At 35.3% G+C, this 12495-nt stretch overlaps 1 protein-coding gene across 5 annotated transcripts in view; it reads left to right on the forward strand.

The window, feature by feature from the left end:
• bbs9.L (Bardet-Biedl syndrome 9 L homeolog) overlaps nucleotides 1–12495 on the forward strand; it is a 138862-nt gene that overhangs the window by 33629 nt on the left and 92738 nt on the right. For all 5 annotated transcript variants that reach the window (XM_018266590.2, XM_018266592.2, XM_018266587.2 and 2 more), the window contains 1 exon segment: nucleotides 12062–12245. In XM_018266590.2, the coding sequence (XP_018122079.1) occupies nucleotides 12062–12245 (184 nt within the window).

Here is a 12495-nt window from a genome sequence, read left to right on the forward strand (position 1 = left end):
TAGCTAAAGAGCTTTCACCTAGGTTTTAATGATTCTCGTATTAGTGCACTTACTTATTACATTTGAGGCATGCTAAAGCACATGAGAAAATTATACTTTATACAGAAAGTGTATACATATGCAGAAAGTGTGTTTCTACTATTTTAAATAGTATTTAGAAAAAAGTCTGTAAAATTTTCTTCTCCTTCTGGAGCAATAAAAGATCACCACCTCAGGCATAGGGCCTTTCTGATCATAAGTCCTTTACATAGAGGTCCCGCCATCTCATTGACATCAGTTCCACAGCTTTAGGCTCTGGAGGGCTGTACAAAATTTGTTTTATGATGTACTTCCTGACAGGTTCATGGTTATGAGGGGTGATGAGCATCAGCTTTCATTGAAGAGGGATGTCCTTGCTCACTGGCCCTGCAGCAATCATTGGCCAATATATACAAAGCTTTGCAGTGACATGTTGCAGGTTCGGTTATGCTTAAATTCTAAGAACAGTTGCTGAATTGTAGGAAAAACAGAAATGATTGTGTTAAATAATACTTTTAGTAAATAGTAAACAATTGTCCTATTTGTACTAGATTCTGCAGCTGTCTTTTAAGAATTGATGTCATAATCTGGGATGATGCCAAATTTACATTTCCCTTACTTGCAGGCAGCGCACACAATCATGTGACTTTACCACATCACTTCCCCCCCACAGCTTCCTGTGCCAACACCAACAGTATTACCTTGCTGACTGCTCTATGTTATTTTTAATTCTGGAATATGTTTTTCTCGCTCCTCAGCTCCCCTCACTCCTCCTCTCCTCCCTCTCCCCGACTCCTAAGCTCCTCATCTCCTCTGGCTCCCCCTCTATTCTGGCTCCTACTCTCCTCCAGCTCTCCTATAACACTGGTGCTGTCTCATTCTGCCAGCTTCAGTGTTGATAAATGAGCACCACTGTTTGTATATTAGTATTTCTTTGGTAATGTAATACAATGTCTTACATCTAGATTGGACCCATTTTATTCTGTTCATTATAAATTAATTTAAATTGCTTTATTTCTTGCTGGCACTAAATAATTAAATTGTTATGATGATCTAATAACTCATAGCAACCAATCAGACGTTTACTTTCAACAGATGGATATTAAATGCTATGTGCTGATTGGTTGCTGTGGGTTACTAGACACAAACTATGTATTACAATATAGGTGTGCCATGCAACACAGGTTAACGGATTCAACTCATTGCATTTCTGGCCTGTTTATACAAAAATGGATGGATTTTTAAGCACAATTTGTGCCCATCATATAATAAATATATAGGTTTTTAAACCTCTGTCAGGATATGGTCTCTGTTGCTATAAATGATTTGAAGAATTTTCAGGTATACCCAGACAAATGCAAGTAACAGCATCTTGGGACTTTACATGCACAAATAATCAGCATCACAGCCCTAGCAATGGGTTTTGTTGAAAATTTGGATCTCTAGCCTGAAGAGATAAAGTGAAAACTCTATAGAGTGATATTCCTTCCCTTTCGTTTCCCTTTTTCTTTCACAGAAGTGTTTATTATATACTCCCATAGTAGCGCATTCCTTTCACAAGTACTAGTGCAGTTATTTTCAGAGAATTTGTGTTCTGAGTTCAAAATAAGGTGTGCCTTTACTTTAACTTTAATTATTGACAAACTAACACTTTAACCCTTAAATTTTAATGTAACAGTAGTTTATTTTCACAATCCTATCCACATTGAAAATCCCTACCGGTAAAGAACATATGTATACAATAACCCAAGGTGTCCAAATTAGGAACTATATACCAGAACCAAACCCCGGGTGATTATTGATCCAGGGACTTCAGAGAGTCTTCATCTGGATAAACTAGCAGTTAGGCAGGTTAAGGTTGAACTTGATAGACGTGTCTTTTTTCAACCTAACTTATTATATATATATATATATATATATATATATATATATATATATATATATATATATATATATATATATATATATATATATATATATAGTCAATGGAGGAGCCGGCACTCTCGTCAAACGGTTCAAAGTGACAATAGGCAATAGAAGAATGCATTATATACCTATGATGGCGGGAAAAAAGACCCAATTGGCTAACGTCATCATCATCATCACTATGCGTCAACTAGTTAAATTACATAAAAAATTGGTAATATTACTTAACAGAGTTAATATAAAAATAAATACAGCGAAATCCACATTTGTATTAAAAACCCCCTGTTGGGCGAACCACACAATTAAAATAATGTATTTTGTAACAATTATTGGTCTTCATTGTAACTCTCTGAAATTCACAGCACAAATGGTTACTAATGTTACAAATACCTACACATGAGTCAAGATCAAAGGTCTGTATTAGAAACCAATCTATTTGCTTAGATATAGGTGTGGTGAAACTGGTGCATGGATAGGATCAAATTTATAAAACCTAGATCTAAAAAAGTAATACCTTATTTAACATACCAAAAAGTTAAGCCATTAACCCGTTAGTGTTATATCAAATTAACCTGTAACGCCCCAAAGCATCCAGGGAGACTAAACGCCTAGTTTGCATCTCAAAGGCAAGAAAAACTATTTTTAGAAAAAGAAGGGAATTTAGTTACAAACGTAGTATTCACCCTACAAGTGAACAAAAATATTAACTATTATGTGTAATAATACAATGTATCAATAAAATATACATATAAGGTGTCAAAAGCCTGTCTTATAATATAGCTAAAATGTATACCCAGTCGGGCAATTAATGTGCACAAAATATATAAAAAATATATAAAAATATATAAAAAACTCAAAAAAATCAAAAAAATCAAAGTCACAAAGTCAAGATAGTAATGTGTAGAGGGTCACCGAAACTTGATTCTACTGTCAGTATAAGTGTAGACAAAAGGTGTAGTCATCTGGAGATCGAAGGGAAAGAGGCTTGCAATCTTGGTCACGGGGGCTGTATTATCTTAACTTTCACATGTAGTGCAGCAGTAAATCCATCGGGGACTAGCAGCTGGTAATGTTAAGTGCCGGTGCCTCATACGGCAAACTGGAAGTAATTCGATCCTCTCAACATGAGCACTTAACTTGAAGGCCTGTTCAGACAGGAGTCATGGTATGTAAGGGCCCCGCAACGCAGGGAAACTGCTCTGTACGTCTGTGTATCATGTATGCAGCAGTAAATACATCGGATACTAGCAGTTGGCGATGTACAGTGCCGATGCCTCATACGGCAAACTGGAAGTAATTTGATCCTCTCAGCATAAGCACTTAACTTGAAGGCCTGTTCAGACAGGAGTCGTTGTATGTAGGGGCCCTGCAACGCAGGGAAACTGCTCCGTACGTCTGTGTATCATGCTGGGGTGCGCCAATATAGGTTAGCTAGAAATCTCCGGCTACAAGCGGCAGCAGCATCGCAGGATCCAGCACCACTTGTACGGACACATCAGACCACTTAGTAATAACTCCCCCAGCCGACAGTCTGATTATGAGCACCCGATCAGTGGTGTTGGGCGACTCAGTATAGCGCAACCATCAGCTCTCACAAAATAAAGTTTTTACTCACTGAGGGGAATTTCACCGTAAGCTGGAAACATCACATCCTGTCAGTCGGCCATCATTATCGGCTTCAACCGAATCACCACCTTCCAGACCATTAAAAGACCTCCAGGGGTTGAAGCGTCAGTCCAAGTTGGTAGTATTGTAGCGCCAATCACAGTATTAGCATTCGAAAGTAAAAGGTAAGAAATGTACAAATACACGGGTGCCAGGCACATAAGAAATCAGAATAGAGTCAATGGAGGAGCCGGCACTCTCGTCAAACGGTTCAACATTGCCTGGGTGCAGTGTCCAAAATTTTTGAAATATTTATCCCACAAAGAAGGTCCGCACTCTCAGGACTTAAATTGAAAAAATGTTTTTATTAACTAAACGACTAACGTTTCGGCCTCTCCGAGGCCTTTCTCAAAGTGACAATAGGCAATAGAAGAATGCATTATATACCTATGATGGCGGGAAAAAAGACCCAATTGGCTAACGTCATCATCATCATCACTATGCGTCAACTAGTTAAATTACATAAAAAATTGGTAAATTACTTAACAGAGTTAATATAAAAATAAATACAGCGAAATCCACATTTGTATTAAAAACCCCCTGTTGGGCGAACCACACAATTAAAATAATGTATTTTGTAACAATTATTGGTCTTCATTGTAACTCTCTGAAATTCACAGCACAAATGGTTACTAATGTTACAAATACCTACACATGAGTCAAGATCAAAGGTCTGTATTAGAAACCAATCTATTTGCTTAGATATAGGTGTGGTGAAACTGGTGCATGGATAGGATCAAATTTATAAAACCTAGATCTAAAAAAGTAATACCTTATTTAACATACCAAAAAGTTAAGCCATTAACCCGTTAGTGTTATATCAAATTAACCTGTAACGCCCCAAAGCATCCAGGGAGACTAAACGCCTAGTTTGCATCTCAAAGGCAAGAAAAACTATTTTTAGAAAAAGAAGGGAATTTAGTTACAAACGTAGTATTCACCCTACAAGTGAACAAAAATATTAACTAATATTAATATATATATTAACTAATATATAAAAATATATAAAAAAACTCAAAAAATCAAAATGAAAAAATCAATTGATTTTTTCATTTTGATTTTTTTGATTTTTTTGAGTTTTTTATATATTTTTATATATTTTTTATATATTTTGTGCACATTAATTGCCCGACTGGGTATACATTTTAGCTATATTATAAGACAGGCTTTTGACACCTTATATGTATATTTTATTGATACATTGTATTATTACACATAATAGTTAATATTTTTGTTCACTTGTAGGGTGAATACTACGTTTGTAACTAAATTCCCTTCTTTTTCTAAAAATAGTTTTTCTTGCCTTTGAGATGCAAACTAGGCGTTTAGTCTCCCTGGATGCTTTGGGGCGTTACAGGTTAATTTGATATAACACTAACGGGTTAATGGCTTAACTTTTTGGTATGTTAAATAAGGTATTACTTTTTTAGATCTAGGTTTTATAAATTTGATCCTATCCATGCACCAGTTTCACCACACCTATATCTAAGCAAATAGATTGGTTTCTAATACAGACCTTTGATCTTGACTCATGTGTAGGTATTTGTAACATTAGTAACCATTTGTGCTGTGAATTTCAGAGAGTTACAATGAAGACCAATAATTGTTACAAAATACATTATTTTAATTGTGTGGTTCGCCCAACAGGGGTTTTTTAATACAAATGTGGATTTCGCTGTATTTATTTTTATATTAACTCTGTTAAATAATATTACCAATTTTTTATGTAATTTAACTAGTTGACGCATAGTGATGATGATGATGACGTTAGCCAATTGGGTCTTTTTTCCCGCCATCATAGGTATATAATGCATTCTTCTATTGCCTATTGTCACTTTGAGAAAGGCCTCGGAGAGGCCGAAACGTTAGTCGTTTATATATATATATATATATATCTCTTTTGAGAAAGGCTAGAGAGTTTATTGCTGAATAAACACCATTTTTTCACCTTGGATAAGACCTGTGAGTGCATGCCTTATTTGGGACAGATATATATACTAATGGGTACTGTCAATTTATAATTTTATTGACCGTCTGCTGTGGAATACGGCTTGAAGTAGTGGCACATGTGGGATTACATTGAGTCCTGATTACATTGCAAGCATTATATAACAGACGGTTATCTTCATATACGGACTAATGCTGGTGCTAGTGCTGGACTGGGTTTAAGCCGGGAATATTGATATAATGCCCAAATTGTATTAGATATGAAACACAAAGTGCTGCTGCATTCAAATCTATGTGGATTTGCAACTTCGTTTGTACATCGCTGCTCGTATCAAATTAACTCTCTGGACTTGGAACAATAGGTGGAGACATCCGATCTGCAGGGTTACAATAAAACATTTCAATACCTCATAGAACTGGGACAAGTGTTTTTTTTAAATTATGAATACTGATGTATAGGATATTCTATATTTTTTTTTATCTACATTAGGGAGTGGTGATCTGTCTAAGGGGCCCCTTTGATTAAATCTATAGTGCCTTGCTTTTATGGGTTAGGTTGTTTTTAATCATGTTGGTAGTGTGTAAAACAGATTAATAAAAATTGTTACTTTTATATTGTATGTTGATTGATTTACAGTCACCTGGGGGGTTAAGTCCATTAATGTGGTTTTGGTTTTGCTTGTATTTTATTTTATTATTGCATTGACCCATTTGCTCTATTACTGTATTGTTCTGCTGTACAGTGTTGCATGTACAACTAGTGCTGCAAACATGAAAATATACATACAAAAATACAACTTTTGAATATTTTTCATTTTAAGTTTCCTTTAATTTTAAGTATATCATTGATTTTTTTTCATGAACTATATAAAAAAAAAGTGAAAAGTCTTTTTTTTTTTAATTTTATTTTCATTTTCCAGTTAATTTAAACTTTTTTTTTAATAAGGGGAGATACTTTTAAATTAAAGGGGATGTTCACCTTTATAACATTTCTTGAAAATAAATAGATTTGGCTATTTAAACAATATTCATTTTTATACTCCACTGGAACTTTTGAGTCTTAGTTAGGAGAAGCTCATTGGTGAAAGGCATAGTATTTTTAACCATCAATATCTCATTTGTTTGATGCTTACCTGGTTTACCTCCAACATAATAAATATCTGAATGAAAAGCATGAAACAAGAAGGTTTGATGACTTGGGGGCCGATTCACAAAGGGTCGAATATCGAGGGTTAATTAACCCTCGATATTCGACTGGGAATTAAAATCCTTCGACTTCGAATATCGAAGTCGAAGGATTTTAGCGCAAATAGTGCGATCGAACGATCGAAGGATTATTCCTTCGATCAAACGATAAAATCCTTTGAATCGAACGATTCGAAGGATTTAAATCCAATGATCGAAGGAATATCCTTCGATCAAAAAAACTTAGGAAAGCCTATGGGGAACTTCCCCATAGGCTAACATTGAGTTCGGTAGCTTTTAGATGGCGAACTAGGGGTTCGAAGTTTTTTCTTAAAGAGACAGTACTTCGACTATCGAATGGTCGAATAGTCGAACGATTTTTAGTTCAAATCCTTCGATTCGAAGTCGTACTCGAAGGTCGAAGTAGCCCATTCGATGGTCGAAGTAGCCCAAAAAACACTTTGAAATTCGAAGTTTTTTTTAGTTCGAATCCTTCACTCGAAGTTAGTGAATCGGCCCCTCAGTCTTGATATCTACTGATCACCAGCTAAAGGTCTACTGGTAGATCCCGATCTACGTTTTGGACACCCCTGCTCTAAAGGCTGGAGTGCCTGGATGTCGAACATAATAGCCAGTGGAGTGAAGCATTGCCGGTGATGTTGCCTAGAGCAACCAATCAACATTTAGAAAACAAAAGCAAATATCTGATTGGTTGCTATGAGCAACATCACCGATAATTTTTCACTCCACTTTTTATACAGCATGATAAATAGACCCCTAAGTTACATACAGAATAGGATATTAAAGTGCCATCATATTCTTCAGCTCTCTACATAAGGATACATAAATGACCTACAAATGACCTACAGACTGTTACAGTAGGTAATAAGGGGCGTGGCCCAAACGCAATTTGCTCTACAATCTTCTGTCTCTTCCAGACATATTCTGTATCAACTCATTGTAACACTTTATAACCAGTTGCACACTGTCTCTGGATTTTTCTCTGCCTCTATTTACAAGTCATAGTTTAAAACATTTACTGTTAAGACTACTTTTGATTGTACTGATTACCCTTCCTTGTGTCCCTTTAATATTATGTACTTTAAATTGTACTGGTTTTGTCCCCTGTCCAACACACCCAGTTAAACAGTAATTGCTGAGCAGAGTTTCTTTTGGGTTAGGATAACTTCCTTCTGGTTTTTCTTATACTTGTGTTTCTTATTTGTGCTGCAATTATTTACACTCTGTCTTCAGGTGCTCTACAGACATACTGCCCACTCAAGCCAGATTTTCAATAGGATTAGCATAATTTCCATCTGTTTTCCAGATCTGAAATACAGTTAAAATGCCTACTCTAACCTCCACAGAAGTGCTTCAGTTTGACTTTAGAGAATAGTATTTGTACATAAAATGAGTTATATGAAGCTACTACATAGTCTGACATATCACTTTAAAAAGAAAAATATGTGGGACCTGGAGTGAACTGTTAGAATAGCCCTTGGACACGTGATTGCACAATTCTGCAACAAGAAATAACCCTATTATTTATAATTGTAGAAAATGGCAAGCAAGAATTTTAAGACTGGTTGATAAATAAGGAGCAATTGATTATTCCAGAATTGTGCCAGCATGGTTATGATTAATATGTGCCAGAAAGTAATAATGCACAGAAAATGATAGCATTAGTATTTGATGACACTTTGTACATTATTCCTAGAATATGTTGTTTTTAACTCTATGTCCTTGTTTTGTGTTTTATCAAAAATAAGGGTGATGGGTTCCCATAATTCACACACTGTAGGGATAATATTTGGTATAGCTGTGTTCTCAGAAGGAATATATGGTAATCTATGGATATATGAGGGATCATATTCACTAAGGGGCAGATTTACTAAGCCTCGGGTGAATATTCGAATTTCAAAAAGTTCGAATTTCGAAGTAAATTTTTGGATACTTCGACCATCGATTAGGCTACTTCGACCATTGAATTGGACTTCGATTCGAACGTTTCAAATTAAAAATTGTTTGACTATTCGACCATTCGATAGTCGAAGTACTGTCTCTGTAAAAATCCTTCAAATTCAATACTGTGTGTGTGTGTATATATATATATATATATATATGGGGACTGTGTAGAAGTTACAATATATTTAAGCTGGCCAACTACATCAATATCATCCCATATCTGACCAGTCCTACGCTCAATTTTCACCTGATTCATTAAGAATTGCTTCATTATACATTTTACACAGGGATTAAGTTTTACCTGCAGCTTACTTGCAGCTTAAATATATTGCAATATATGGACAACAATCCCTGTTTTGTTTAAAAGGTAAGGCATTTTTTAGTAGCTGTACGGACAAAATGTCTTAAATATATTGATAATGGGTTGAGTGCAGAGGATCTCTTTTATTTGTCTATATGTATTTTGTGGTCACAGCCTCATTGCACCCCTGCCTAATGGTTTTAAAAATTAGTGGTGAGCACAACTTTTCCCTGTTTGACAGCAGTAAAGCAAACCACAGGCAATGCTCGCAATAACTTTAGAGTCCAGGCTAGGTGCTCTGTATTTAAGGCCAACAACTTTGACCTTTAAGGTGGTTGTACAGAATTATTTTGGATCAAGGGCAATTGTCAAACAACCAATGACAGAGCTGTTTAATTCTTTTAAAAAGAGATTCCAACCCAAACTTCCAAACTTTATGCAACTGGAAATTTAAAGTATTGAAAAGCAAAGGCGACACAAGCATCAGTATAAACTGAACGATTATCAGCTGCACTGTAATTAAAAATATTTAGTATTAACCACCTCTTCCTCATCACCTTTGCCTACATGTACTCAGCCGTGAATTTACCTTAAACAATCTGCACATACTTGGTTTGATTTAATGATTGAATTCTGCATTTCATTTACAGATCTATTAAAGTAGTAGATCCTCTGTGGGCTGTTATCTTGCTGCAGCTACTTTACAGACATACTGTATCAGATAATTGCACCATTTAATTACAATAAAGTACTCCTTGCCATATGCACTAAATAAGGTTTATCATTTTAATAAAACTCATGATTGTCATGAAAAATACAAAATGCTAAAATATTTTCCCACTCATATTTAAGCAAGTATTTGTTACACTCTCCTGCTTCATCACACAGGAGACTATTTTATGTTCATAATCCTGGCTCTGGTTAGGATTATCACTTAATCACCACATGGTCTTGGTTTTTATGTATTAAATTTGATCTTTAGATGATTGCTAGTGTTTGTGCAGAATAAGCACAGCGATGAGTTAAAATTTAGTCACTTGTTAGTAGAGGTTTTTAAGTGTACAGACAGGTTTATTGAAAGTACAAGTTCCGTGTCTTTGTATTAAATTGAAACTTTTCTAATCACTGACATTTAGAGGATATTCTGTTCTTTATGATATAACCACTAATGTATTTGCACAGAGGAAAATATCAAGTATATTTGTATGTCATAATAAATTTAGCAAACCAACCTTTTCATTTAATCAACATTTATTTTTAGTCATCAGTCATGACGATAATTGAAGCTCTTGTATGCTGGAATGATTTCATATTTCCTCTTGGCACATCTCCTATATAGATCTAATTTGTGCAACCCCTTTCTAAATGTAGGTCCTATAATAAAATTCTGGAGTTCTTAGAAACTCTTAGGGGCAGATGTATTAAGGGTCGAATATCGAGGGTTAATTAACCCTCGATATTCGACTAGGAACTAAAATCGTTCGACTTCGAATATCGAAGTCGAACGATTTAGCGCAAATCCTACGATCGAACGATCGAAGGATTATTCGTTCGATCGAACGATTAAATCCTTCGAATCGAACGATTCGAAGGATTTTAATCCAACGATCGAAGGAATATCCTTCGATCAAAAAAACTCAGGCAAGCCTATGGGGACCTTCCCCATAGGCTAACATTGAGTTCGGTAGCTTTTAGCTGCCGAACTAGGGGGTCGAAGTTTTTCTTAAAGAGACAGTACTTCGACTATCGAATGGTCGAATAGTCGAACGATTTTTAGTTCGAATCGTTCGATTCGTAGTCGTAGTCGAAGGTCGAAGTAGCCCATTCGATGGTCGAAGTAGCCCAAAAAACACTTCGAAATTCGAAGTTTTTTTAATTCGAATCCTTCACTCGAGCTTTGTAAATGTGCCCCTTAATAAATGACGGAGGTGAATTTGTTTGGTAGTTCCTTGCCAGACTCATAGGCATCTATACCTTTCTTTCTTAAGGCCTCCGAGAGCAAGATCCTCTCTAACAATATTGTAGTCATATGAACCTGTACTTACTTTTTACACTTGAACAATTTACATTATGTTTATTTAAATTACACAGTAGGCTACAACATCTAAATAGTGCTTTATATGTATTATATCATGTCATATATACATTAGCATGCATAATAAATGTAAAAGATTGACTCTAAAAAGTAATCATCTCTTTGGCATTTATTTTATTTTCGTATACTTACCACTTTTCAACCCAAATATTTATGTTTGATTTAATTACAGGTAAATACAATTGACTATATTCCATTTTATAAGACATACATGTCTCAAAAAAACCCCAAAAAACAATATGAATTTTTCCAGAACCAGCTAATAACATCTAAAACTTTGCTATTTATATAGGTGCTTTACTATACTAACAGTATCCTGCTGTAATTATTACAACCATGATCCATGGGACAAAACACTTGCAATTTACACTTTATGGTAGGGTGTTTAAAAAAATAAAAATAAATAAAAACTGGTGAAGAAAACTCTGGTGAGGAAATCTTACTTTTTTCAAGGGAAGTCGGGTTATTTACTGTGGTCATTTACCCCGGGCACAAGTGCTAGAGTGCTAAGGAGCACACATGCAGATACAAGTGCATGGGCCTTAGTGCTCACTAAAGAAGCACTTACAACCCAAATGAAGCTACTCCAGAAGGAGAAGCAGAGTGCATCATCAGGAGGAGCAGCTAGCCCTGCTACTGCCATCTGCATTAATTAATATAAGTAGTGGGGCCAGAGCCTTTCTAATATGTTTTTGCTTTGGAGATAACCTCACTTTAAAACTCTATCCCCTACAGGTAATATAAGGCACTACATTTGCCACGGAGCAGTAACCCATATCAACCAATAAGATTTTTTGCATTTAAACAGATGATCTGTAAAGTCTACCTGCTGATTGGTTGTTACAGTTTACTGACCCATAGCAAACTTAGTGCCTTTTATTACATAACCCCTTAAAATCTTTATCTTCCTGTTGTTTTTAGAATTGCAGTCATTACTTTTATTTTTCTTTCATTTACAGGCAGACTGGATTCTGAACATTGGGGAACAGGCTTTGGATATAAGCATTGTATCCTTTAATCAAACGTCTTTCTCTATATTTGTCCTTGGAGAACGAAATTTCTTCTGCCTCAAAGAGAGTGGGCAAATACGTTTCATGAAAAAACTTGACTACAGTCCAAGCTGCTTCCATCCTTATAGTTCAGGTTAGTCTGAACTCAAGTGTATTATATTGCCTACACCTTAAACTGAATTTTTTTTTTTTTTAAGTTTTTATTTTAAATTTCAACATTTACAAAACCAATAGAAGGCAGAGAAAAAGAAGAAAGAAGGTAGAAAGTGTAGGTGAGACAGAGGTACAAGTTGTCATATACATTATACTGTATGAGTTTAAATGTACTTAAACAGTTTGAATATTTAGCCAGGTACACCAAATAGCTTCAAATTTTCCTGGGC

The sequence above is a fragment of the Xenopus laevis genome, chromosome 6L (genome assembly GCF_017654675.1).
Source record: "Xenopus laevis strain J_2021 chromosome 6L, Xenopus_laevis_v10.1, whole genome shotgun sequence".
Classification (NCBI taxonomy): Eukaryota; Metazoa; Chordata; class Amphibia; order Anura; family Pipidae; genus Xenopus; species Xenopus laevis.